This window comes from Vitis riparia, chromosome 8 (genome assembly GCF_004353265.1).
Source record: "Vitis riparia cultivar Riparia Gloire de Montpellier isolate 1030 chromosome 8, EGFV_Vit.rip_1.0, whole genome shotgun sequence".
Lineage (NCBI taxonomy): Eukaryota > Viridiplantae > Streptophyta > Magnoliopsida > Vitales > Vitaceae > Vitis > Vitis riparia.
Window position 1 is genome coordinate 14762097 of NC_048438.1, and position 26556 is coordinate 14788652.

The following is a 26556-nucleotide window of genomic DNA, read 5'->3' on the forward strand; positions in this document are numbered from 1 at the left end:
CTTGAGATGAACAGGGTAATAGGATTATTGTTATTATTCTTCTATTTTAGGCCATTCATGTCCTTCAATGCTGAAGGGATGAAACAGAGACTATTTCATGATGTCAAATGGAGAAAATAGAAAATGTCAGCAACTTGAAAGTCATGGCTCACAATGAGAAGTTCATGTCAGGGCAAGAGCAATCAATTCATTATGAACTCTAGTAGATGATATGGAAAGAAGGGCGAAATAGAGGTTGTAGTTTTAAGAGGTTGGTTAGTCCAATTTTTTTATCTGATTCTTTTTGTCAAATACACCCAGGTAATTGAGCGCTGTAAACTATTTCTGTTTTCAAGTACAACAGTGTACCCTTCATGGAATGCCTTTGCTGGTGAATCACATCTCTCTGCATGACTTGATGGCTGGAGAAGAAAATCATTATAATTAGGGGAGGTGGCGGCTCAAACTTTGCAATTTCCAAGGATTTTAAATTTATGACTTGGTTTTCGCAACATTTGAAGAATCCAGTAGAGATGATTACAGTGGCATCCAGTGAACGCAGGCATATTTGATCAGATACTGGGATGGATGTTCTGCTTTGCTCTTGTTTGTAACTTTGATGTGTTGAAAGAGGACCAATTTCTGATAAAAATAAATAAATAAATAAATAAGAAGGATTGGACAATAAATAAACAAGAGATTGACTTTGGAACTCCAAATTATGTCATCTAAATTTCTAGCATAGATGATGAGATCTCACAGAAACCTAAGCACTATTCCTCCCATTCTTGAAAGGAGCTTGAATTCGCCTTGATCTTCAAAGCTACTTAAAAAGGGCCTTCTGAAACCGTCTCTATTTTGTAAAACAATTTTGAAAACAAATTTTTGTTAGAAGTTAAAAAAGGAAAGGGAAAATTTAAACACAGCCATCAGATGTCTCTCCACACCTTGCTAGTATTTTACTCTTTCATATATAAATAATTGTAAAAAGGTTAATTACTTCTAATCCTCAAGTCCTTACAACCATCAAACCTATTGTGGACCCCGCATTTCAGTTCATGCGTTTTCCACTCGATGGCAAACTCGACTTTTGTTTAAAAATGATTTTATTTATTAAAAAATAACTTGTAGTCGTTACTTATTTTTATTTTATTTTTAAGAGGGTAAACAAAATAAGAAAGAAAACTCTAAGTGTGACTCCTTATTTTGAAAAAGATAGTCTGTGAAAAACTGGATCGGGCACGGGGGTTAGGTTACTTATCAGGAAGGTACGGTAAAGACCATAGCACCCCTCTAAGTCCCTAAAGTTGGATCTCTACTAATAAGATGAAGTTGACGTGATAATCAATAGGAAAATCAACGGATACTCAAATCGACCATGCACACATGGGAATCAAAACATGCATAGAGAATGACCAGAATGGGAAGAGATACATACCTGGGCCACAAACGAGCAATGCGCTATTATAAAAATGGGGTCAGTGTATAATAAAGAGCACAAAACATATCACATGCGTCACCAAATAGAAATTAAAACTGTTTGAGGGAAAACTGGATTTTTGAAATTTATTTGAAAATTGGAGTTTTAGAGATTATTTGGAAATTGGATTTTTAGAAATTAAATATAAGAATGAGAATTTTAGAAATTAAATTTGAAAAGAATTGGAATTTCAGATAACTAAATTTGGGAATCGGAATTTTAAAGAATTATTTAAAGATGGAATTTTAATAAACAAATAAGTGAATAAATAAATGAATGAAATAATAATAATGATGAAATAATAAAGATTAAGTAAATAATTGTGAAAAATAGAATTTTAGAGATGTGAGATTGAATTTAGAGATTGAGATTTTAAGAAATTATTTGGAGATGAGATTTTTAAATATATGAATAAGTGAATAAATAAATGAACGGGATAATAATAATAACAAAAATAATCATTACATAGCTGAATGTGAATAGTGGAATTTTTGAGATTGAAAATTAAATTCGCCAGTCAGATTTTTCAAGAATTGAACTTTAATTCTGGGAATTTGTAAAATAAATTAATGGAATAATAATAATAATAATAATAATAATAATAATAATAATAATAATAATAATAATAATATTTAAACGAACGAACGTGAATAGTGGAATATTTGAGATTGAAAATTAAATTTGACAGTCAGATTTTTCAAGAATTGAACTTTAATGATTTGAATTTTTAAAATAAATAAAGAAATAAATATGGAATAATAATAATAACAAAAATAATATTTAAACGAATGAACGTGAATAGTGAAATTTTTTAGATTGAAATTAAATTCGAAAGTCAGATTTTTTGAATAATTAAACTTTAATGATTGAAATTTGTAAAAGAAATAAATAAATAAATATGGAATAATAATAATACTAACAAAAATAATGTTTAAACGAATGAACGTGAATAATGAAATTTTTGGAATATTGGAACTGAAAATTTGAATTTTAGGAAAATTAAATTTAAAGTTAAGAGTTCTAGAAAATTATTTCGAGAATTGAGTTTTGAAAAATTAAATTTAAAATATTGGAGTTTTGGAAAATTGAATGTTAGATTTGAAGTTTCGTAAAATAAATTTAAAAATCACATTTTACGAGATTATTTTGGAAATGATACGTGTGTATATATATATATTCTTAAATAAATAATAAATAAATAAATAAATAGACAAATAAAAAATAAATGAATAAAATATATAAAATAAATGAATAAATGAATGAATTTGAAACGTTGGGATTTTAAAAGAATTATTTGATAACAAAACTTTCAAAAAAATGAAAATTTTAACATATAAAGTGGAATTAAGAAGATGGCACCGGGAGAAAAGAGAAAAAATAATAATAAACCACCTTGAGGCTGCCGGAACCATGCCACTAATGAAGAATAAAAAATAATATAAAAAACTCGTGTCTTTGACTTTTATCCACCAATTTGTTTAAACAATGCCATAAGTGGGAAACAAAAAGGCTTCAGCATATATTTGCTCGTGGGCTGGGGCGTCCTCCAAATACCATAGAACGACATGGGGCTTCTTCAACGAAAACCTATTTTTTAAGAGTTGTGAGACCCATGTCACCATCAGGTCCATCAATCACAGAACAGCCGAACGGGTTGAGATGGAAAATGGGTGGTTTGCGATTGCTGGGTGTAGGAGATGGGTGTGAATAAGTTTAGAGAGAAACGGGTGGTGACGGGTATGTTAGAAAAATGGCTATGAGAGAAAAAATGTGGTGAGAAGATGGATATTATGAAAGGTGGGTATGGAAGTGGTGAGGGGAAGTGAGATGTGTGAGTTAAATGATTAGGATGATGGGGAAAATGATAGGTGAGGTAAGTAATAGAAATGGAATTAGAAAAAATGGGTTTATTAGATTCATTATGAGAAGAATATAGGCATGTTGGGTAATGGAAATAATGGAAATGCATAAGGAGGTGAGATATGGGTAGTAGGTATGGGCACGTATGCACGAGGTTGGAAGGTTGGGTTGCCAGCAGCGGGTTTCGAAGAAGGAAATGTGGGCATGGTGGTGAATACGGCTGTGGGTATGGTGGGGTATGAGCATGAAAAGTGAAAGTGTCGTGTATGGAAAATGAGAAATGGGCATATGAAGAATAACCAAGTTAGCATGATCCTCCTGCACTAAATCTGGGATATTAGCAAAAGTTTTGGAAAGAGCTTTGGGACAACCATGCATGCGCTGGAATAGGTATCAAGAGAGGGTTAAATGGGTAGGCATGCATGAATGAGGACAAATGGGTATTAATTTGTTTAACTTCTCATTTCCATCGTTGTTCAAGTCACCTTCCAAAATAATATAAATAAGGCTTGGAGTGGTTGAAATAGTCGAAATCTCTTCGAAGCAACTTTATTCTCTGATGACATCAAAACCTTAAGGATCTGTATCTTCGCAAGAGGTCACAGCCAGATTTCCTCTTTCACGGTCCGTGCATTTAACACGGTCCAGAAACAAGGAGTAGCCACAACAAGCAAGAAATAATGGAAACAGAGCATGAAGAACAACAAATGAAGATATCCTCAACTAAGGCTTCGCTCATGAGCCACCAGTGAGCCCTCCGATTAAGTGAGAATAAACACATCAAATACAACTATTGACACGATTGTGGAATATTTCACAGTAGAAGCATGACATATTAAGATTAACAACCTCAAACATGAGTTTAGGATCATATCTCAACAAACAACAGGTAGCCTTCATTATCCACCCCAAGCAAACCAACAAATATTCAAACATCAACAAGAGATATGGAAAAGAGATAACAGCCAAAAACATCAATAAGCCTACAGTAACATACCTGAGGAAGTTTTTTTCCAGCAAAAACCAACAGGACTCCAAGCTTTTCTCCAAAAAATCAGTCTGCTACCCTGCTTCCGACCAAACTTCTTCCTCTAACTCAGAGAACCTCTCTAAACCCTCTCCACAGCAGCCTCCTCTCTCTTTCTTTTCCTCCTTCCCTTCTTACCCTCGTCCCTCTCTTGCTCAGCAAGCCACTACCAACTCTACTGCTCCTCTCGTCAGCAAGCATGGCCTTGCAGCCACCTTCATGGGCAGCCATTCTCCCTTGCCACACATCCAATGCAGCCGGGTTCATGGGAGTTGTCCCTCCTCTAACTTTCAAAAAAAAAATAAAAATGCTGAAGCAAAGCCTCTCCCCGAGTGGTCCCAAAACCTAAGGGAAAACTATTCTCTCCTTTAGTTTTTAAGGGGTCTACACCTACCTTTCCTCTTTCCCTTCCCTTTTTTTCTCTCATATTTTCTACTTTCATTTTCAATTCCCTTCCCTCCCTCCTTTTCTCCCGTCTTCATATATTTTCTTTATTTTTATTTTCTTAGATTTCATAGAAATTTTTAATGTTAAAAATGAATTATAAAATCGATAAAGCTTGTCAAGATGAAAAAGAAAATGAAAATGATGCAAAAATGTAACCCAAAAAAAAAAAAAGGCCGCGATGTTCATGGTTCAATGCCGGACACCTTCCAAGGTGCCCTACTCTATAAGCCCTTAATGGCGTCTAGACGTCCAGTTTTTTTCTTTTCTATTTTCTCACCCTCCATTTTCCTATTTTATTCATTCAATTTTTTCTTCTTTTCCTGCTTTATTAATTGCGAACTAAATTTAGCATTAAAATATCTATGAAATTTACGAAATGACGTACAGAAATGAAAATTTGATAAAGAAAGAACACAAGGAGGAGTTAAGATTATGATTTGACGGACGTAGAATTCATAAAGCATAAAATTTCCAAAACTTCATCTTCAATTTTCTCAGTTGGACACAATCCCGACAGGCCGTAGATTACTGAACGAAATTATATAACATACTATAAAGGTAAAATCGCCACACATTGATTTTTAACAGAATTCCAAACATGTAGCTTTGAAAAAGGTAAAGACAAGTCAGCTAATGCCAGGACGATAAAAAATTTGAAGACCGTTTGAGAAAAAGTTGAAATCCAAGCTCCAGAGATCTGGATTCAAAGGCTCTGAAGACGGCCAAGAAAATTCCCCCCCTGTGCAAATCAAGCTTTTGACAGAATGAGCGACTCGTGTTCTCACTAGATCATTCCACACACATTGTTGTACCAAAGCCAAAACAAAAGGTAATAATAATTGCCAGATCCACTGGGACTCGTACAATATTGTGTTATTTCATTTTATTAATTTTGTAGGCATCGGCCAATGGCTGGAACTAAGACTGACAAGAGGACCATCCTAATACACACAATAGGAATTTGATTATGGAGCTGTAACCGCTTTACGGTTGCAATATTCGAGAAATTGTAGTTTGCAAAACCACGGATGGAAGGATGGGCCCATGTCAGGATATATATGAAAAATGGATTAAGAAAAAGCTCAATTTACAGAATATGCATGAGAAAACCCACGTAAAATCTAACCCACAAATAATGGGAATGGGTCCTCACCCAACAAACTTAACCCGAAACTGATACAGGTGGGTGGACAGGTAGAGATGCCTAGGGGCGTAAGACAACTCTCTTTAAGGAACTCGCCCAAATACCCCCCCAACACAACCACGCAGATGGGAAAAATATGCCAACAGCTCACTACCCTCCACCAATGCTACCCACACTTCCTACTATCAGCCTGATCATCATTGTAATAGGAAAAGAAAATGAACTGCTAAGTGCCAAAATGACTGCACATTTTAATAGCTTCTGACCATTTATATGATGGTAATCGTAAATCTATAAGTCCATCAGTTCCATGAAAGATTCTATGGTCCAGTGGGGATGATTGGAACACAACTGCAGCTCCTGTGTTTCTGTGTACTTTTTAAGTATGATAAGAACTGTACAGATGGAGGACGAGCGTGAGAGAACTGGCTGGCATACAAATCCATCATTATGACCAAAATTTCAACCCAGAGGAAGAATACATGATATCTGCCAAAATAAAAACTGGGTGAGAGATGAATAAGATTTGTAAGAAACCAATACAAGCCAAGAATGAGCAATGTTACAAAAAACACACAAGGATGATCAAAAAAGGAGGGAGAATTACCTAACAAGAGCAACAATATAGCTATACAATTCAAGGATAAAACAAGAACATATCTGAGGGAAAAAAAAAACCCTACCCACAAAATTAAGAAGAAATAGAAAAAACATCAGATCATCACACAATGAGTTGCAGCCCAAAAAAGTAGTAGAAAAATTCAACTCCATATTTAATGCACATGCAATTTGCTTAGATATAAAGGTTATGATTGGTTTTTAGAAAGAATGTAAGGGAAAAAAAATGTTAAGGAAAATGATTTTCTTATGTTTGATTGTAATATGGAAACTACAAAAGAAAATCAAATATAATTCAAATTAGTTAAAAATTTATGCATTTTCAAATTGTTTAATTTTTATATCAAAAAATTAAAATAAGTGAAATGAGTTTGAAATAACATATAAAAATAATTTATTGATTTTAAATCTGTTTTTTATTTTCCTTCATTTTTCTACTTTTTCACTCTATTTTCTTTCCCTCAAATTTTCCAAAAACCAAACATAGCCAAAAGGGTTCCAATTGCAAGGGTGGGTGGGGTTTGTGGGGGATTGTGGTTGGGGGAATCCAAAAGAATCAAAGAACAAGGGAGAGCGCCTGCCAAAAAAACCCCAAAATCGACTACAATTATGGATCACCTGGGTCCAGCTGATTATATCAGCCACCAACGGAAAAAGGGGGAAAATACCATCCTTAAAAGATCCAAAGCATCTTAAAACCTTTGCAAAGAAAATAACACACAGGGAAAAACAACATAAGTGTGATGACAAAGAAGAAACAATTAGAACCCTTTCTCCATGTCATTCATTTGATACCTAAGTGCACTTCATCTGAATATTTGATCTTAGATCTAGCATCCACATCCGTAATTAAGCCCTACAGAAATGCTATGAAAACCCTCTAAATGACACTAAAGAAATAACATTGACATTCAAAAGACTAATGGCGACAACTGCAATAGAACCCCATCAGTTCCATTTCCTATTGAGTAATAAAATCTAGGGTCCAACTTTAGCAAAACAGTACGAATTTAAGTTAGAAAATCTGGTTGAACCTTGAAGTCTTTCTAAACCTTCAGAGTAACATCCATGGGGATAGATTCAATCTTCTCAAAATTGAATTTGAGGCCAAACAACACCTCAAAACAAATAAAAATCCATTTCAAAAACATTAGCTGATTTTAGTGATATCACAAAAAAGAAGTTACGCATTAGCAAAAAAATTAATGTTGATCCAACCCCCTCTCTCTCCACTACCTTAAACTACTAATGAGGCCTATAATCAATACCCTAGATGAAACAACTTAAGGCTACCATGAGATGTACAAACAAATAAAGGGAAGGTAGTTAAGCTTCTTGAAATATAAAAAAATTGATTGGAGTTAGATTACCAGCATAAAAAATCCAATTGGTGTCGAAAAAACAAGGGAAGCGTGGAGTTGTTCTTTATTCTATTTGGAGTGAATTGGGTGTTTCCTTCCTTAGTTAGGGAAATCCTCTTGGGGTGGAAAGGGGCTTTTGTGGGTAAGAAGCATATGGTGGTTTGGAATGCGGGCCCTTTATGCTAGTTTTGGTTAGTTTGGAAGACAAGAAACAAGATTGTCTTTGATGATGCTGTGTTGTCCTTGCAAAAGCTAAAAGCCCTTTTTGTATATTTGCTTTGGTCAGAGTCTAAATTGTTTATAAAATGGTCCTTTGACGCTAATTTATTTCATTGATTGGGTGGGTTTCCGGTGAGAGAGGGGTTGTTTTTTGAATATCTTGTCTGGCCGGTTTTTGTTTAAGTTATAAGGGGCGAGTCTCTCTTTCTTGTACATTTTAAGTTCATATTTTAGTGCCTTGTTCGTAATACATTACTCTCACTTATCAAAAAAAAAAAAAAAAAAACCAGCAATGAAAACCTTAGCATAGAGAGCTAAGTTTGTTCCATCATGTTCAACATGCATGCTGCCTTGCTCTTAAGGGGATTGATTCCCTTCTTGAAGTAATAGGTTCATTCAGAATAAGAGCTGCCATCTAAGTGGTCTCCTTCCCATAAAACCATTATGTAATCCACTTGCCCAAATTTTCTCCCATAGTTTATATAAGCCTCTAATCGCACTAATAACTCTTAAACCCATAATATCCTTTACCCCTCCTTGTATAGGAACCAAACTAGAAAGTTCAAGTTTAGGCTCTTGTTAAAAGTAACAAACTCATTGATGTCAAGAAGAAAAACCCATAAGTTGTTCTTGATAGTATGTATCTAAACAACTCTTCCTAAAAGCCGAAGTAAAATCATCTAAACCTTGAAACTTTACCAACCCCACACCCTTAACGCAAGGCTTAGCCCTTGCACTTACAACCCCATATATAGAATTTCTACTTATCAAATCCAAGAAACTATCATGCCATCAACAAAGAACCCAATAATTAGACAAAATGGATAAGGATTCAAATAGGTGATTTTCATGGGTACATAAGTCTATCTTTATTGCCTAAGGTTGATTCTTAGTTGTGCATATCTATGATCTAGCTCCTACTGCACAGCTAATTTTGGAGCATTTCTAGTCCCTGCTCTACCACATCACTTAAGAAAAACATTTTTAATAAAAAGGAACATAAAAAAAAATGAATCATTCATTTTGGCATAATAATATAGAATAAAACTAACAGAAACAAATGAAAACCAAAAAATAAATAATACAATATAATATCATAAAACTGATCTGAAATGACTGTACATCCAACCATATAGCATGGAAACTAAATCCAAGATCCTTAGGTTATTGCCACAACTTAAATGATAAAAAGAAAAAAAAAGGCAATTTCGACATTGGGGCACACTATCATCCATCATGTATCAATATTATTTGAACATTTCTGCTGCCTGAGAATCCAGATGGAATGTATTATCAAATTAAATGTCAGACTAAATAAGAACAAGCAAGTAAAATGTAGTAGCTTTCTGTGAAGTAGAAGACTGACCTCCACAAAAGTTTTATGCAATTGCTTTACTAAATGAGGAAAAAAGCAGCAATGGTTGTTTCACCAAGAACTTTAGAACTTCGGTCAAGGCCATGAGAAGCCACCTACCAGGCAGAATGACAGATCATGGACATAATGATGCAAATGGGAAAAAAAGAAAAGAAGGATAAACTGTAAAGAGAAGTCAGTAGCTTTTAGTAACTAGGGGCAGTGTGCATGAATTGCAACATATATTTTGGTCAAAACATGTTGTCCAAGTGCTTTGAGAAATCAAGAAACGTGACAAAAAGGGTCTCTTAGGATAGTGGTTTGTTTATAACTTCAATGGCCCAGTGATAAAAAGTGCCAAAGTTAGATATTAATACCATTGTAGAAAATCAGAAACAGAAAGGAGGAAGTAAAAGATTCATTTGTTACCATATGACTTAAAGCTGCATATCTCTCTTTATTCAAATACAGTGGCTTCCCCCTATGCATTTCAATATCCTGCAACAGTACAAATTTGCAAAAATCACACATAAATAGCATATACAACATACATTTCTTTGACTTAGAATCATGAAGGGAAAGAAAAAAAGAATCAACCCCAAAATATATGTTAAGGCAACTTAACAGAAGCTTGCATCCGATCAAACACCACCTTCCCCAGGAAAAAGGTTACATGATTTGATAGCTGAGGAATCTCTCCCAATCCTAAGTCTCAAATTTTTTTTAGTGATCTCAAACACTTATAATTTTTACTAGTTTAGTGATGTCCCCATGCAACTGGCAGTTTATTGATGAACCGGAAGAACTTTTCAGCTCTTATTTATTGCAAGCATTAAGTAGTAAGACTTAAAGAAATATCATCCTGGAAACAACACCAAACCAAACCAGAAGCTGTATATTGTTGTAGATTATTGCATATTTTGTACATGTTATTGTTTCATTCTTGATTAGTACAGCCATCTTGCTACTCTTGTTAGGGTTTTTTTTTTTTTTGCCCCTTTTTTTGATCATCTCTTGTATTTTTAAGTTTTTTTATCCTTCATTTGTACTTAAATTCATATCAATAAACAGTTTGTTTCTGATAAAAATTAAAAATAAGTAAAATAAAAAAATAAAACAACAACAAACGAAACCCAATGCCTGAAAAAACATGGACAAGAGTTATGGCTCCTGGCCCGTAATATGATTGAATTGGATTTATGTGGTTGGTTTCAAATACATGTGGTAAGATATTCTTAACAACATTGTTTGAGAAGCAAATGGTGCTATTATGCATCATTGTTTTGTCAACTTTTTTCTACAAATAGTTGCAGAGTTAATTGAACTAAAACATATACATAAAATAGTAGCTAAAAAAATAGCCAAAAGGTATCAGAATAATTCTAAGCATGGATCCAAAACAACTCCTAAAATTTTTTGTCTGTTAGCAGATATACTATAAAAATTACTATTAGAGGAATGATTGTAAATGCCTGTAGCAAATTAAAATAGATTTAAGAAGTCCCAAAAAAGAAGCAATAAAGACTAAAAAAATTATTGTAAGACACATTAGGCCCACATGATGTTTCTAAAGCACATGTAAACTCACAACCTACCATATGAAATAGAAATGGACGATCGTGCTAATCACTTTATTTTTGGCATCTAACACTCTATATCTGGCATCTAATTGATTCCAAAAGTAGGTTATATTTTGAATATTTATAAGTTGAACTTCATCAAAAGTCAATTACATATTCTTCCTAAATATTCTAAATAGAATTATAATATTTTGCAAAAGTTCAAATTTTCTCTTAGCCTCATCAAAGAGTTGAATCGAATGTGCAGATTAGAAGGCCCTTAACAAAGATAAAGATGTTAAATTATGCACTTAGGTATAAATTTCAGAAGTGATATTGTTTATATTTTGTTGTTTATTTTTTAGGTTTAATAATTATTATTTAGTAATAGAGTTCTATTATAGTTAGGATTCTTTATATTATTATTAGAACCAGTTTCCTACTAGAGTTAGGTTGCCTATCTATACATAAGCCCCAGACTTTACTTTAATAATATTCATAATTCTAATAGAATTTCTCTTTTACTTCTATTTTGCTCCTCTATATTCTTTTCTATTGATTATTCTACATCATCCCATTGTATCATTAGTTTGAGCCATAAAGAATATAAATATTCATAGTATTTGGAACTAAGCACGGTACAGCAAGTGAATTACTCTAGGTATGATAGGAGTTGACTACTAGAAACATGACATTTTATAAGAAAAGACTAAGCAAAAATCTTCTGAAAAAAAAATTAAAAACATAAATGCCTAATGTACATATGAGCAATGTAGGATATGAGATATCCATAAATATCCAGAGTCAATTTTTCTAGGGCAAGACCAACTTCTGAATGTTCTTTTACAATGTTATGAACAGATTTGATTTTAGAGACATAAGCATGCAACTTTTTTTGAATTACAGAAAAGGCTAGTACATGCTTGTTCTGTATTCTGAAAATGGTTCTACTCTCCAAAAGAAAACCAAAAATAATAGAAAAACAGAAAAACAAAACTAAACAAAAACCATTTAAAGTAGTAAGACTGTTTTTTGTTTTCAGAAAACTCAGTGAAAAGAGAAGGAAAAATAAAAAAGGTTCTTTTAGAGAGCAATGAATTAGCATTCTCTGTTGTTTTCAAGGACTGTTCACAAAGTTATTGAAAACACATAAAAAAAAAATGAACATACAGAAAACAATCTGTAAAATTATAGGAAGATTTAATTTGATGATTTGTCAGCAATGTTAAGGGCTAAGATTGAGGATATCTACAGCTAACAAATCATCTTTTCTTATCCCATGATTTTATGGGATTTGGTAATCTGTTACCAAATCCATTTCTGTTTTAGGTAGTTTTGACTTTTTTTTTTATAAGTTGTAAATATCCCTAAAATAGATGAGTATTATCATCTATATGTAAAGGGGAATGTAATCAGTATAATGAATGGTGGAATGTTGAGTTTTTCCTTCCACATCGATATGGTATCAGAGCATTCTTTGAACCCTAATTCCCTCATATGACCAAATACGGCAAACATAATTCAACTGCTACTGTTTCCCAAATCACCTCCAATCAGGAAGCCATGGCTTCCAGCAATAGTAGTGCTGATAGTAACCTCATGCCCATTACAGGACACAAACTGAATGGGAACAACTATCTCCAATGGTCCCATTCCGTAATGATGTTCATATGTGGAAAGGGCAAAGACGATTATCTCAATGGAGTTGCTGCCAAACCAAACAAGACAGATGAAAAGTTCGAAGTCTGGAATGCTGAAAATAATATGGTCATGTCATGGCTCATTAATTCCATGACAAATGACATTGGAGAAAATTTTCTTCTCTATGGAACAGCAAAGGAGATTTGGGACGCTGCCAAGGAAACGTATTCCAACAATGAGAATACATTGGAATTGTTCGAGGTGGAGAGTGTTCTCTATAACTTCCGCCAAGGAGAGTTAACGGTGACTCAGTATTTCAACACACTCAATCGCTACTGGCAGCAGTTGGAACTGTTCGAGGAGCACAATTGGAGCTGTATGGGTGATGGAATCAGGTATAAACAGATTATTGAACGGAAAAGAATATACAAATTTCTGATTGGATTAAATAAGAATCTCGATGAAGTACGAGGAAGAATCTTAGGATCCAAACCACTACTAAATATCCGGGAAGCATTTTCAGAAGTTCGGAGAGAGGAAAGTCGAAAGAAGATCATGATGGGCTCTCAAGATTCTATGACAAATCCTGAGAGCTCAGCCCTTGCAGTTAGAGGAAATTCATTTAACAACAATGATCACAAACCGAAGAAAGGGCGACCATGGTGTGATCATTGCCGACGTCCTGGTCACACCAAGGACACCTACTGGAAGATTCATGACAAACCTGCAGATTGGAAGCCTTCCCGGTTTGCCAATGACAAAGAAGGACGGGGCAACCTCGTCTCCATGGATGAAAAACCATCACCCGAACCCACTCCCTTCAGCAAGGAACAGATAGAAGTCCTACAGAAATTGTTCAGCCAATCCTTGCCTACAGCTGTCCCCACTGTGGTTGGTACTGGTTCCTTGGCACGAAAAGGTAATTTTTTGAGTGCTCTAAATGTTAAAAAGGAGAAGTTAAGTCCATGGATTATAGACTCGGGAGCATCTGATCATATGACTGGAGATGAGAAGCTTTTTTCTACTTACAATCCATGCTATAAAAATTTAACTGTGAGAATAGCCGATGGTTCACTCTCAAAGGTGGCTGGTACAGGTTCTGTTAGAGTTTCAAAGAACATCACCCTTGATTCAGTTCTCCTTGTGCCAAAATTAAATTGCAATTTACTGTCCATTAGTAAACTCACTCGGGATCTCAACTGTGTTACTAAGTTTGGCTCAAATCTATGTGAATTTCAGGTCTTGGACTCGGGGAAGACGATTAGCAGTGCTAAGATGTGTTCGGGGCTCTATCTTCTAGAGGTTAATGATCCTCCTCAAGGATCAACTCATCATTCTGATTGTTCAGTGTCCAGTAGTCCTATTTCTTTATCTGTGAGTCAGTCTAATAATGATAGTGCAGTTATGTTGTGGCACTATAGGTTAGGTCATCCAAATTTCTTGTATCTTGAGAAGTTGTTTCCTTCATTATTCCATAATAAAAATCCAAATGAGTTTCAATGTGAGATCTGTCAATTTTCTAAACATATTCGTAATTCTTATCCTAACCGATCCTACAAAGCATCTCAACCTTTTTCCATGATTCATAGTGATGTATGGGGTCCTTCTAGGATAAAAAATGTTACTGGTTCTCGCTGGTTCATTTCATTTATTGATGATCACACTAGACTCACATGGGTATTCCTCATGAAAGAAAAATCAGAGGCAAACCAGATTTTCAAAACCTTCCACACCATGATCCAAACACAATTCCAAGCAAAAATCCAAATTCTGAAAACTGACAATGCCAAAGAGTATTTCAACTCCATTCTTAATGATTATCTCTTGAGTCATGGTATAGTTCACCAAAGTTCCTGTGTCAACACTCCTCAACAAAATGGTATTGCCGAAAGAAAAAACCGACATCTTCTTGATGTTGCTCGTACCCTAATGTTCTCTACCCATGTACCAAAATTTTTCTGGGGTGAAGCCATCCTCACTGCTGCCTATCTCATAAATAGGATGCCATCTCGTATTCTCGACTTCCAGACTCCTTCTCAAATTCTTCTTCAGTCATTTCCCAATACTCGTCTAATCTCAACAATCCCATTCAAAGTTTTCGGGTGCTCAGCTTTTGTCCATGTCCATCAACAACACAAGGACAAACTTGATCCTAGAGCTCTTAAATGTATTTTCCTTGGGTACTCTCCAACTCAAAAAGGATATAAGTGCTACTCACTGGTCACTAAACAGTTCTATCACTCCATGGATGTCACCTTCTTTGAGCAACAATCTTATTTCTCCAAATTTGATATTCAGGGGGAGACTAACTTTTTCCAGGAATACCAGCTTTGGGATATTGAAAACACATAAAAAAAAAATGAACATACAGAAAACAATCTGTGGGTTGACAAAATTTGTAACATGTAGCAATTCTATGTAAGCAACTTCTCCATTTATGATATCCCTCCTACAGCCATCTGAAGTTAGAGCTTGCGAGAGGAGTTTTTAAACCATTAAAAGCTTAGTTTAATAAGACAAGACTACGCAAAAAAAAAAATGATTTTAAAAAAACAAAATTAAAAAGATGAATGCTTTAGCATGCATATGAGCAAATATAGGATATTATAATGTCCACTTATAATGTTATAAAGTCGTATGATCTTAGAGACATAAGCAAGCAACTTTGTTTGAATGACAAAAGAAGCTAATGCATTCTTGGTTCTATTTTTCAAAACTAGTTCTACTTTTGAAAACAAAAAAACAAAACAAAACAAAAACCACTTAAACAAGTAAGATTGTTTTTGTTTTCAGATAACTAAGCTAAAAAATCAAGGTTCTTTTAGTTATGTTTGGTTCCCAGAAAAACTAAAGAAAGGGAAAAAAAAATACTAAGAAAAATGATTTTTTTCATGTTTGATTGTATTATGAGAAATACGAAAGAAAATCAAATATAATTAAAATAAGTTTGACACTTATGCACTTTCAAACTATTTAATCTATATATTGAGGAGCTAAAATAAGTAAATTGAGTTTAAAATGGTATATAAAAATAATTTATTGACTTTAAATTTTTTATTTTTTTTTCTTTATGTTTTCTTTTCCTCTATTTTCTTTCTCTGACATTTTCCTTCAAATTTTCTAGGAACAAAACATAGCATTAGGGAGTAATGAATTGGTGTTCTCTGTTGTTTTCTTGAATTGTTCTCGAAGTTATACAAAAACACGAAGAACATAAAATAGAAGTACAAAAAACAACCAGAGTGTTGACAACGTTTATAACATGTTGTAGTACTAGGTAAGAAAGTTCTCTATGTATAAAATGTCTCCAATATTCATCAGAACAGGTTAGATATAAATTTGGATTTGGTTTGGAAATCAATTCTATTATCATTTACTTTTACATTTCAATACCTGTAGTTTGTTTGATGTTTGTGGTGATATCTTTTTAAGCATAGGTTTAGATTGAAGCAAAGCCTATATTCTTCAGTTGAAAACTTTTTCTCCTTTGACCTTGCTAATGATCGGTTAGATTTAAAAAGACATGCGGCCAATATGCATGTCTATTTAAGTACAAAACTGTTCATGCCTAGTGGCCAACATTCAGCATTTCTTTATGGTCATCTATGAACCAAAATTATTTCAAAGTAAAGAGCAAAGATGACTCAAGAAATCTGTGCATGTCAAAAGGCAAATATAAGAGAATGAGATGATTTACTAACTTAAGCCTAAACTTCAAAGAGTTGATAATAATGTTGATTCCAGAGTAATTTTTACCTCTAAACTCTAGGCCCATGACAAGAAACTCTTAAAAATAATATCCCAATATCAAATTTTAGGAGAAAACCAATTAGATGAACATAGACGATGTTTTAGACAGCATTACCTTTCTAATTGGAAAAACATTTTCGAGAGAGAATCTTGATGATAATTGAAAACTTATATGTTTTGAAGAATTTTCCAGCTTCTTAAATAACTAGAATCCCAAAAGTTAATTTCCTCAAAACCGTTTGTCCTTCAACAAATTCCAGTTTTCTCTTTTTTCCTATTTTTGTTTATCATACATTTGGTTCAAAGTTCATAGCCCAAGCACCTGGAATCAAATTTGAAAAATGATTAGCCAACTAAAGAATAACAAACTGTAAGAAAATTGATACTAGCTTTGAAAGACAAACAAATAATTTTTTCTTTTCGTTATTTTTTAAGAACTCTTTTGATGAGGATGAATCTTGAAGATATATATCAAGAAAGGGAATTAGTATTAGTTGTAATTAAAGTAGGATTAATATTACTTGAAATTAAATTAGGATTAATATTTGTTGGAATCAAATTAGGATTGGCTAGTTAAGTTATAATATAATTAGAATTTGAGTCATAATAGATTATTAGAGTCCTAATAGACTTTGGATTTCTTAGAGAAACCTATGAATAAGCTAATCAATGTAAATTAAAGGGATGAATTGATATTAATAATATTATATTTTCTTTCATTGCAAAGTTGCAACCCTCAATGGTGAGACTCCATTGATTTTCTTCTAGGTGAGACTCCTAAAAGGTCTTAGTGAGACTCTAAGGTTTTCCATCTTTTCTTTATTGTTTTTTTTTCTCTCTCTCTATTTCTTATCTTATATTTTCTCTACCATAAAATTTATTCCTTGTTCCTCTCCTTACACCCTAAAAATAAAACCCTAGCCCACCTACCTTTGAGTGTAGGCAACCATCCTAGGGTTGTCCTGCATCATCTTCTCAATTTGTGTAAACAAATAATTTTTTACAGTTTTCAGCTCTATGAAAAGTGCTGTTTGGAAAATGTTCTTAAAAATATTTTCCGCTTTTTAGAATATAAAACAATTTCCTAACATGAAAAACACGTTTAACCTACTTCTAAAAGAAAACAATTTTTTAAGAATTTGTTTTAGTAACTGTTTTGTGGAACAAATTTAAGGAGTTCAGTTATTTTTTATAAAGTATAATAAACAACAATTGAGAATATGGAGAATTCTAGAGGAACTTTGCATTGTATATAAGTGTACAATGCCTTCGTGGAGAATAAGCCAAGAAAATTGTTTTTCATATTTCAGTTCCTCAACAAAATATTATCCTTAAAACAATTGAAAACTTTTTTAAGAATAGTTTTCAACAATTGTTTTTTGAGAACTGTTTCTGCAAAACATTGCCAAACATACCCCTAGCTTTTAGTTATAGGTTTTTTTTTTTCTAATATATTTTTGTAACCAAAATTGTGGGGTAGTATCTAGGCTTTAAATATAGGACTTACTACCATCTTGCTTACAAATGAATGAACAAAAGGATAAGTGTACATTTTACAAGAAAAAAAATAGTCGCATGGAACAGCATGATCTGACAGATAATAAAATATGTTCCCACTGTGATCGTGAGTAATTAGAGGGGCCTATAAATGTTATGTAACTGCTTGCTGTTGTACAAAAATTAATAATTTACCTCTTCACCAAATGCATCCAAGTAGAGAGAAGGCCAAGGTGCCTGACGTGCAGATCTTTGAAGCAGGATTGTGGTTTTCTATCATAAAAACTAACATACATCATCTCCACAAACAGGCAACTAACAAAAGGTGAATGAAAGACATACAAGTAGTAAAACAAATAAATAAAAAAGAAAGAAACTGAAAATTGGATAGTGGTGCTCAAGTAGGGTGAATATAAAGCATACTTTGATCAACAGGGATACTCCAGTACCAGCACCACAGGTCATTGCATGAGCTTGGCATCCATTTTCCCTAAAAGTGAAATTTACTAAATGTCAAAGTTGAAATTTATCTAAGGTGCCAAAGATGATTTAACAAACTACAAAATCCACATGAGTATATATGTGGATATGTGTATATGTGTATATGCTTTTGTAAAGCAAAGAATCAAACAATGATTGGGGCAAATGATATATAAACCTGCAGCATGGCTTCCAGCTTGTAGAGCACAATCTACCACATAACAGGCACAATACAGGATCATTCAGAACAGTTTTACAGTCAGGGCATTGCTGCTTTATATACCTGAGGAAGTACAAATCTTTTCTCAATAAATTGTGAGTTTAGAAAGGGAAGGAAAAGGGATGGCACTTCTAAAAGGAAGATTTGAAACAGACCTCTGCAAGAGATCCTCATAAACGTGAGGAAGTTGCATTAACTTAAATGGAACTGCTGGAGTGGAGTATAAAACACTTGGAAGACTACAAACTTCAAATGCCTTGGAAAAATGATGGAACCAAGTCTGAACTAAAGAACGAAGTGCTTCATCCTTGAGAACATCATCCAGTTGGGGAATCTTAAACATGTTCTCCAGCTGCTCAACATGGATGAGTTCCAACAAAGCACCATTTGTACAATCCATCATATCATCAATGGCATTGAATGGTCTATCAAACACAAGAGGTCTATCACAGAATGGTGCAGTGATAGAAGAGTTCAGTAGTTTCCAGAGCAAGGCACATCTTCGCAAATAAGGGAAACTCAAGCTACGAATTACATCCTTAATATTACAAGAAGGGTCAATATAGCTGGAAACAAAATACAGCGGAGCAAACCCAGATTTTCCCACAATATTGGAGATGTCAGTAATCAGGCAATCTTGGAAACCTAATCCATTTATCTTACATTGCTGCTTCCCACAGTAAGTAATTATAGCCTGCCAAAATTATATATATATAGATATATATAAAACCACAATTAGGATATTAGGCTTGTGATGAAAAATTGGAATCAACTAAAAGGATGGAGCTCAGTAACACACCTGTACTACAGAGACAGCATAATAGAGATGCACAAGAGAAAAGAAAACCTCATTGCATAACAAAAATGGGTATGGTAGACAAAAAAGAACCCATATCAATGATGAAAAAGGATCATGAGCAAGGACAGGATCAGAAGCTCTTTTCCAGAATTGGATGTCAGGATATGATACTTCTGTTTCAATGTGTTCCAAGATACTTAACATATTACCTGTCAAGCAAATAGCATTTATGAGGCTACAAAAGAAATATAGAATATAAAAAAATTACTTGTCTATGCATGGATCTTTGATGCACATAAAGTAAAGTACATGCTGCAGATTCAATATGATTAACTAATTTAGAACAAAAATACCTTTCATAGCAGCTGTGACACCATTTGTTCTAACAGAAAAAGAGCTAACAGTATATATTTCCATCTTAAGAACTTACATTGTTTGAAAGTGAGATCTACCAACTTCCGAAAGCAATTTGCATCTTTGGATTGGTTTCAACAAGCAGAGTAACTCGTATTAATTTCAGTCGCTCCATGTATGATTCAAAATAAGGACACTCTCATCCTCACCATGATTAATCACACAATTTGCTTATAAATTGTTTGTCCTCTTTGCAAATTTTGTGAATAACATACCATCAGGCCATTCACATGAGTGTTGCACTTTGATACAGACATGAGGTGTAGACATTACTTCCCAAATATAAGCACACCCTCATAGGACATAGCTATATATGGGTGTTGGACTTGTATATTATATTTTTAAAGTAAGCATTTTTTTTATAAGCATCAGTTTGCTTAAAACAAAAAACTAAATACTCTCAGACCTTAAACATTTATAGTGTGCATGTTCAATAGAGATTGAAAAACAAATGATCAATGAATAAAAAGAGGGATAAACCAAGAGTACCACTTAAAAGACAAAAGCAATGATACAAGAAGAATACTCAAGGGAACAGAAAGAAAAGAAATTCCACCTCCTTGTGTAGAAGCAGTACTGGGAAATTCATCCACAGAAACGCCATGGCAAACAGACCCTGCAAAGAGCTGAATACCTCTAAATCTTAAAAGCACATGATGAGGGTTCTCATTCCGCATACTTTGGACAATGCTTAGCAACAAGGTCAAAATAAACCCAGTGGATGAATTGAGTTCCTTATATAAGGAATCGACACAATAAGTTGGTGTGGTAGAAGTCCTTCCACAACGAGAAGCAATTTCTGTTGATATGAGAGAGTACTTGAGAATGTCCCACATAATTATAAATTGGCTTACCCTTGTAGATCCTGAAACCTTATCATACTTTCCAGGAAAATACATTCGACAGATCATGCGAAGGAAAGGTTCAATAGTTGGTGCTATTCTTCCAATTCCTTCCATGGGAATGGTTTTCAATATTTCACCTTTCCCAACCACATTGCAAGCACTTTGCAACAGAGACAAGGCTTGCTGAATGCAAAGGGAATTGATTTCATCATTCAATGTGGCTAAGGAGCCAGCAGCATCTGGGGAACCAGCACTAGAAATTGTCAGTTTTTTCCAGCCCTTTTGAGAATCTCCAGGTAATGCAGGCAAGACAGAGTTTGCAAGTTGACGGCAAACAGGACAAAGGAACTCCCCCTGCCAAAAGAAATGAGTAAATTGACAATAAAAGACAGTTCCAAACAACAAAAAAAACAAGGTAGAAAAGATATTTGTACTTGATCAGGATCCACAATATGCCCTCCTTCGAAAACCATTCTTCTGTTATATCTATGGACATTGTAAGCGCAAGTGTTAGGCAAGTCAAGACAACAAACCCAAAGTTATAAATTGTATTTGCAATTAAGTGATGCCTTTCTATTAGGATCCTCATTCCATGGTTCTCATTCAGAAGTAGTCGATTTGTGATTCTCATGTCTTAAAATGAGTTATAGTGTTAATAATTATTCAATAAGGGCTCATGTCATCCAGAAATGAATAAAAAGTTCAAGACATAACTGTTTCTATGGAGAAAAACAAAATTTCTTCAAATATGCACTAATTCAAAGAGTTAAAGTGAGACACAAGACTTCTGTTGATTCTGTTGCCATAAGAAAGTTTAAAGCAAATGGTTGCAATCTTATAAATTCAATTTCTTATCTATTTAACACAAGAAATCCAAATTTAAAACATTAGAAGGGCCATAATGCCTCCTAAATGATTGAAAGGAGGCATGAAATTAGTAAAATAAAGAAATTTCTTGATCATAGCCAAATAAAATGATTTACCTTTCCTTCAGTGAGGATAGATAACGATCAAGGCAACCCTGATGCACCGCATGCCCACATGAAGAAAGATGAATTCCATCACAATCTGAGGGGCCAAGTCCATCATATGCAGGAACCAGTGTGGTAGATTCTGACATTGCCCTATCATTATGAGATTGAGCATTCCCAGAAGCAGAAGGATTTTCTTTTGCTGCTCTTGAAAGAGTGGCTATATATTTTCCAAGCAAGACTTCTCCAGCATTCACACCCCTTTTAGGACCCCCTTCAGCAGCTGAAAATTTCTCATCAGTTACCAAATTTGAATGCGTCAAGAGATTACACATCTCTTTCTGAATACACAAGAACATATCTTCTTCCAACGTGTCAAAGTTGTATGAAGTCCTCTCCCCTGTATCATTAGAAGTGCAGGTCAGTTGAAGATTCCCAACTGATGGAAACCGAGTCTTGATGAATTCTAGAAAAGCATCAACTTCCCCAGAACGACCATCAGAGGCTAACTCATTCACTGCATTCTGGAACAACTGCACTAACTGAGGAGATGAAATCCTTTCTGAAATGCATGAGGTGGTGTTTGTTCTGCGCTTTCCTGTGACCTCGTTTTTAGAATTTGAAACGCAATCCTTGTCTGACAGAGGAACTTGTTCCCATGATGGGGGACCTTTGTCAACGAAACTCTTAAGCCTAGATTTCTTGTTCCAATAAGTGACATAAAAGATCAGTTTATTTGGTAAATCCTTATCAGAAAATTAGTAAACAATACATAAGTGAAAATAACCTAGCAATCAACCCAATAACATCATTCATACCGACTACTTATTTACCTGAAGAAGAATCAAGTAAGATACAGGACTTTCTGAATAGGGATCACGGCAAAGTGAGCAAACATCCTGTGAAAACTCTGCTGAATAATGTCCAACAACAGAGTCTGATACTCCTTGTTTGGATTGTAATTTACTCGACCCGTTTTCCATATCAGAACCAAGGCTCTTCAAAAATTTGGACTGCTCTGCTCTCATTTTTGCCTGCATAACAAACCAAATAATCCTGAGAATGTCTACTCAAACTGGGGCAACTTGGTTTGGAGCAACTACAGAATAGACTGATCTGTTAATATCAGAGGAGTACTTAGAGGAACAGACTAGAGGGTTTAGATAGAACACTATAACAATTGGAACCAGCCTGATAAACTGCATGTTTTACACCTAGGGGAACTAGCCATATAAAGCCAAAGTAAAGAGAAGGAATTGTTCCTACTACACATCCAGTAACACCTTTTTTTTCAGTACCTTCCTTTTGGAATGTTGGGGGGGTAGGAGGAGAGTGGTCCATCTATGGAGATTGACCATCTATGAGGGAAGTGTGTTTAAAGAACATCATGAGATCTCACCATTATAGCAGCCTGTCTCTCTCTAGCTTTTGCCTTGCGTTTCTCACCATCAGAAGCTGACCCCAATGCATTTGTATCACCATTTGGATTGGACTGTAACAAATGATTGACCACTTCGGGTGCAAGTTTTTGCAGTTTGGCCATGCAGTTGGAATCCATCTCAGCAAACTTCTTCAATAAGCTTTCTATCCAAGAAGAAAGGTTGCAATTGATAGCTTCTATGAAGTTGTCTGGATTTTCTCTCTTATGCTTCCCCATCAATAAAACAAGAAGTGACAACAAACTATGTTCACCAAATCTGTTATGTACTCCCACGAAAATTTCTTCACCAGCAAAAGCTAGCATAGGAATTGAATCCTCATTGTTGCATGACCTATTGCTGGCTTCTTTCTGCAAAAAACAGATGTCTAATGCTAAAGAGAGTAAGTGCAATGCCGTCAGAAGAACCCCATCAGGAGCTCGTGATGCAGCAACTTTATCTGTGAAAACAGCATAAAACAAGACTGCACGGACAATCTGAAGGACAACTTTGCAAGTAGCTATCCTGGCTATTCCATTGAGCGGCTGATAAATCTTTGTCCACTTGGGAAGCTGAGTGGTCAATGCAGAAACATTACAGAAGCGTGAATATCTTTCTTCTGCAAACTGCAAATCCCTAGGGTTCCAACGAGGATGATACAAATCAAGTTCTTTCCAATATGCCCGTCGCAGTGAATACATCCCCTGGGATACAAAGGAATATCAAAATAAGTATTCAAATGCAAGTCAATTCAGAAAATCAAAGATATTTTTAGACCACAAACAGAACCTGATTCACGCCAGATGGTTCGGAGTACAATGCAATGGTATCCAAAATTTCCTGAAGTTGATCAATTTTAGAAAGGTCCCGAGGAAGAGATTTTACCAACTGACTATGAGTAGCATTTCCAATGGCCAACTTATAGATCAACTCTCTTTTCAAACTCTCAGTAGTTGTTAGTCCACAAAATCGCCTCTCTTTAACTAGTTGTATGATAAGAGTGAGCATTTCCTGCATTAGAACTGGTTCATACCTGACAACATTAAGTTCTTCATCAGAACCTCTATAGCAGATTGATGCAACTACTAATGAAAAATGCATGCAATAACATAGTTGGCATGTGAAAAACGCATGCATGTGTGAGATCAATGTAGGTATGGTAATGAAATATGTGACATGATTCATCAGAGGCTAAAGAAGTGCAAGCAGACAAGCAAGAAACTTTTCTGGAGTGGATTCAGTGATCAATGGAAGAATAACTCCTAGGGATAAGTATTATAACCAATAAAACAATCCTGAAAATTATTTTTTAATAGCCAAAGGATAAAATTTATCACTAGGAGCCTAACAAAAAAGGAGGCACTACCCTAGTATATATGAGGTACACAAGGCGCACTAAGGCCAAAGAAACAGCCAAAAACAACACCTATGACTGCTTCATGCACAAACCATCTACAATATCAAGTCAGGAATGGTTTGTTTCCATCCCACAACATCTCAACCAAGCAAGCAAACACTTTAAAAAAGAGCCCTTAACAGCAAAGATCACTTCATGTCTTTCCAAATACTTCAGAACATGCATAAAATGGTCATCTTCCAAACGAACTACCTTTTTTTGTCCCCCACATCTATTATGTCATCAACATCACAAACTTTCTTTGGAAGGAATCAAGTCACCCCAAAAATAGAAAACATGAAAGACCAAATCTTGATGACCAATCACAATGAATTAGAACATGATCTACCAATTCTTCTTCTTGCTTACAAAGACAACTAATTCATCAAAGTTCACCATCTTTTCATAAGATGGTCAATTGTGAGAATTTTGCCCCAAACAGCCTCCCAATCAAAGAAGCTAACCTTGGTCAGCACCTTAGAAGCACAAATTCCTTTAGATGGGTAGGACAAAAGAACTTCAAAGCACAAAGACCTGTAGTAAGACTTAACTGAGAATATACCTTTCTTGGATGCCTTCCACACCAACTTATCAACAAAGTTGACCAGAATGTACACCAAACTCAGAAGGCACAAATTTTCCACCATATCCAACTCTTAATCAAAGAAAATTCTCAATCTTGAATTCCAACAGGTTGTCATCCCAGCCCCTGCCTCCCAATAGGCTAGCACCCAAGCATCTTTATGAACTGCTAAAGTGAAAAAAGCGAAGAGCAATCCTTTAATTTCATCTCCCACACAACTCATCTGTCTGAAATTTTCTTGTTCAACCATTACTGATGGAAACATTGGTTCTCACTTGAAAATATTCTCAAGCTTTGCTGATCACCTCCTACAGGTTGCCAATGAAGCCTCCATATCAATCGTGGAGCACCAACCCTCTGCCATCTCACCATACTTCTCCCCATTGGTTTTCCTTAAAAGGCAATCACATTCATAAGAAAATATCCATAACCATTTCCCAAGAACCACCTTATTCAACATTGATGGTCATATAACCCCTAACCTTCCTTTGCTCTTTTCCAAGCATGCCATCCCTACTTGATTAGATGGATCTTTCCATGAGAAGGCTTGCTCCCCAACAAAAAATCTCTCTAAATTTTCTCCAAACTAAGTTGCACTTTCTTTAGGATCACTAAGGAAAACATGAAATAAGTTGAGAGAGTAGAGAGTGTTTTTCAACAAAGTAAGCCTACCACCTTTAGAGAGATACAACTTCCTCCAAGAGGACAATCTTTTTAAAATATCTTGTCTACATGCTCCCAAACTGCTGCATATTTGAAAGAGGCTCCCAAAAGCAAAACCTAAATATTTTGTAGGAAGCTGTCCCATCCTAAACCCAAAACTTGAGGCTAGATGCTCAGCCTCCTTTACCACCACAATTAGAATAAGCTCACACTTCTCTATATTTACTTTTAAAGCCTAAAACCGTTTCAAAACACAACACCACCCACCTCAAGTATAACAATTGCTCGCTGCTAGCCTCAAGAAAAGAGAGAGAGAGAGAGTCATCTGTGAAAAGAATATGAGATCAAAAGACTGACTCATTCCCTTCCTCCTACCTTGAAGCCATTAATGAATCCTTCCTCAACCGCCCAATCCATGATGCATCTCATGGCCACCAGCAGCACAATAAATAAATTGGGAGGGAGCAGATCTCCAGGAACTCTTGAAAAAACCAGTTGAAGTCCCATTCACTAGCACTTCTGAAAACTAATATCCTTCCATAAACCATCCACCCATTTGGAATAAAACAGCTACTCTTTTCAGAAAAAACAGGTGTATAAGTTCACTGTCAAACATGTGTATGAAATATAGCATCTTCAGAGATGGCCAACACAATGTGACAACTTGATAGGCTCAAGCTTGTGCAGCTCATACATACATTGAGAGTGAGATTGAAAAAGAGTGCTTAAGGCAACAAACTTTAAATAGCAAGGAGAAGAGAACCATTTTCTCCTGTAAAGGGCATGACAAAAGTATCACAACCTCTTGTTGCAAGACATGGAACAACTAGT

General features: G+C 34.8%; 1 protein-coding gene and 1 long non-coding RNA gene across 6 annotated transcripts in view; both read right to left on the minus strand.

Moving 5' to 3' along the window:
- Positions 1–117: 117 nt before the first annotated feature.
- On the minus strand, positions 118–4803 carry LOC117920353. Its single transcript, XR_004652234.1, has 2 exons — positions 4317–4803; positions 118–621 (listed from the first exon to the last, which is right to left on the minus strand). It is a non-coding gene; the product is annotated as an uncharacterized LOC117920353 (long non-coding RNA).
- Positions 4804–5651: 848 nt separating this feature from the next.
- The window catches only part of LOC117920143 (E3 ubiquitin-protein ligase PRT6), a 42360-nt gene continuing 21455 nt past the window's right edge, over positions 5652–26556 (minus strand). For 2 of the 5 annotated variants that reach the window (XM_034837508.1, XM_034837511.1), the window contains 14 exons: positions 23873–24116; positions 23065–23787; positions 22499–22699; positions 21678–22366; positions 21129–21180; positions 20406–21048; positions 19436–19644; positions 18792–19330; positions 18595–18699; positions 18360–18426; positions 18132–18209; positions 9919–9987; positions 9502–9605; positions 5652–6426 (listed from right to left, as the gene is read on the minus strand). In XM_034837508.1, the coding sequence (XP_034693399.1) occupies positions 9531–9605; positions 9919–9987; positions 18132–18209; positions 18360–18426; positions 18595–18699; positions 18792–19330; positions 19436–19644; positions 20406–21048; positions 21129–21180; positions 21678–22366; positions 22499–22699; positions 23065–23787; positions 23873–24116 (3694 nt within the window). In that variant the 3' untranslated portion in view covers positions 5652–6426; positions 9502–9530. Of the gene's footprint in view, positions 6427–9190; positions 9404–9501; positions 9606–9918; positions 9988–18131; positions 18222–18359; positions 18427–18594; positions 18700–18791; positions 19331–19435; positions 19645–20405; positions 21049–21128; positions 21181–21677; positions 22367–22498; positions 22700–23064; positions 23788–23872; positions 24117–26556 lie in introns of those variants that run through there. The other 3 variants (XM_034837509.1, XM_034837510.1, XM_034837512.1) reach the window with 3 other exon arrangements.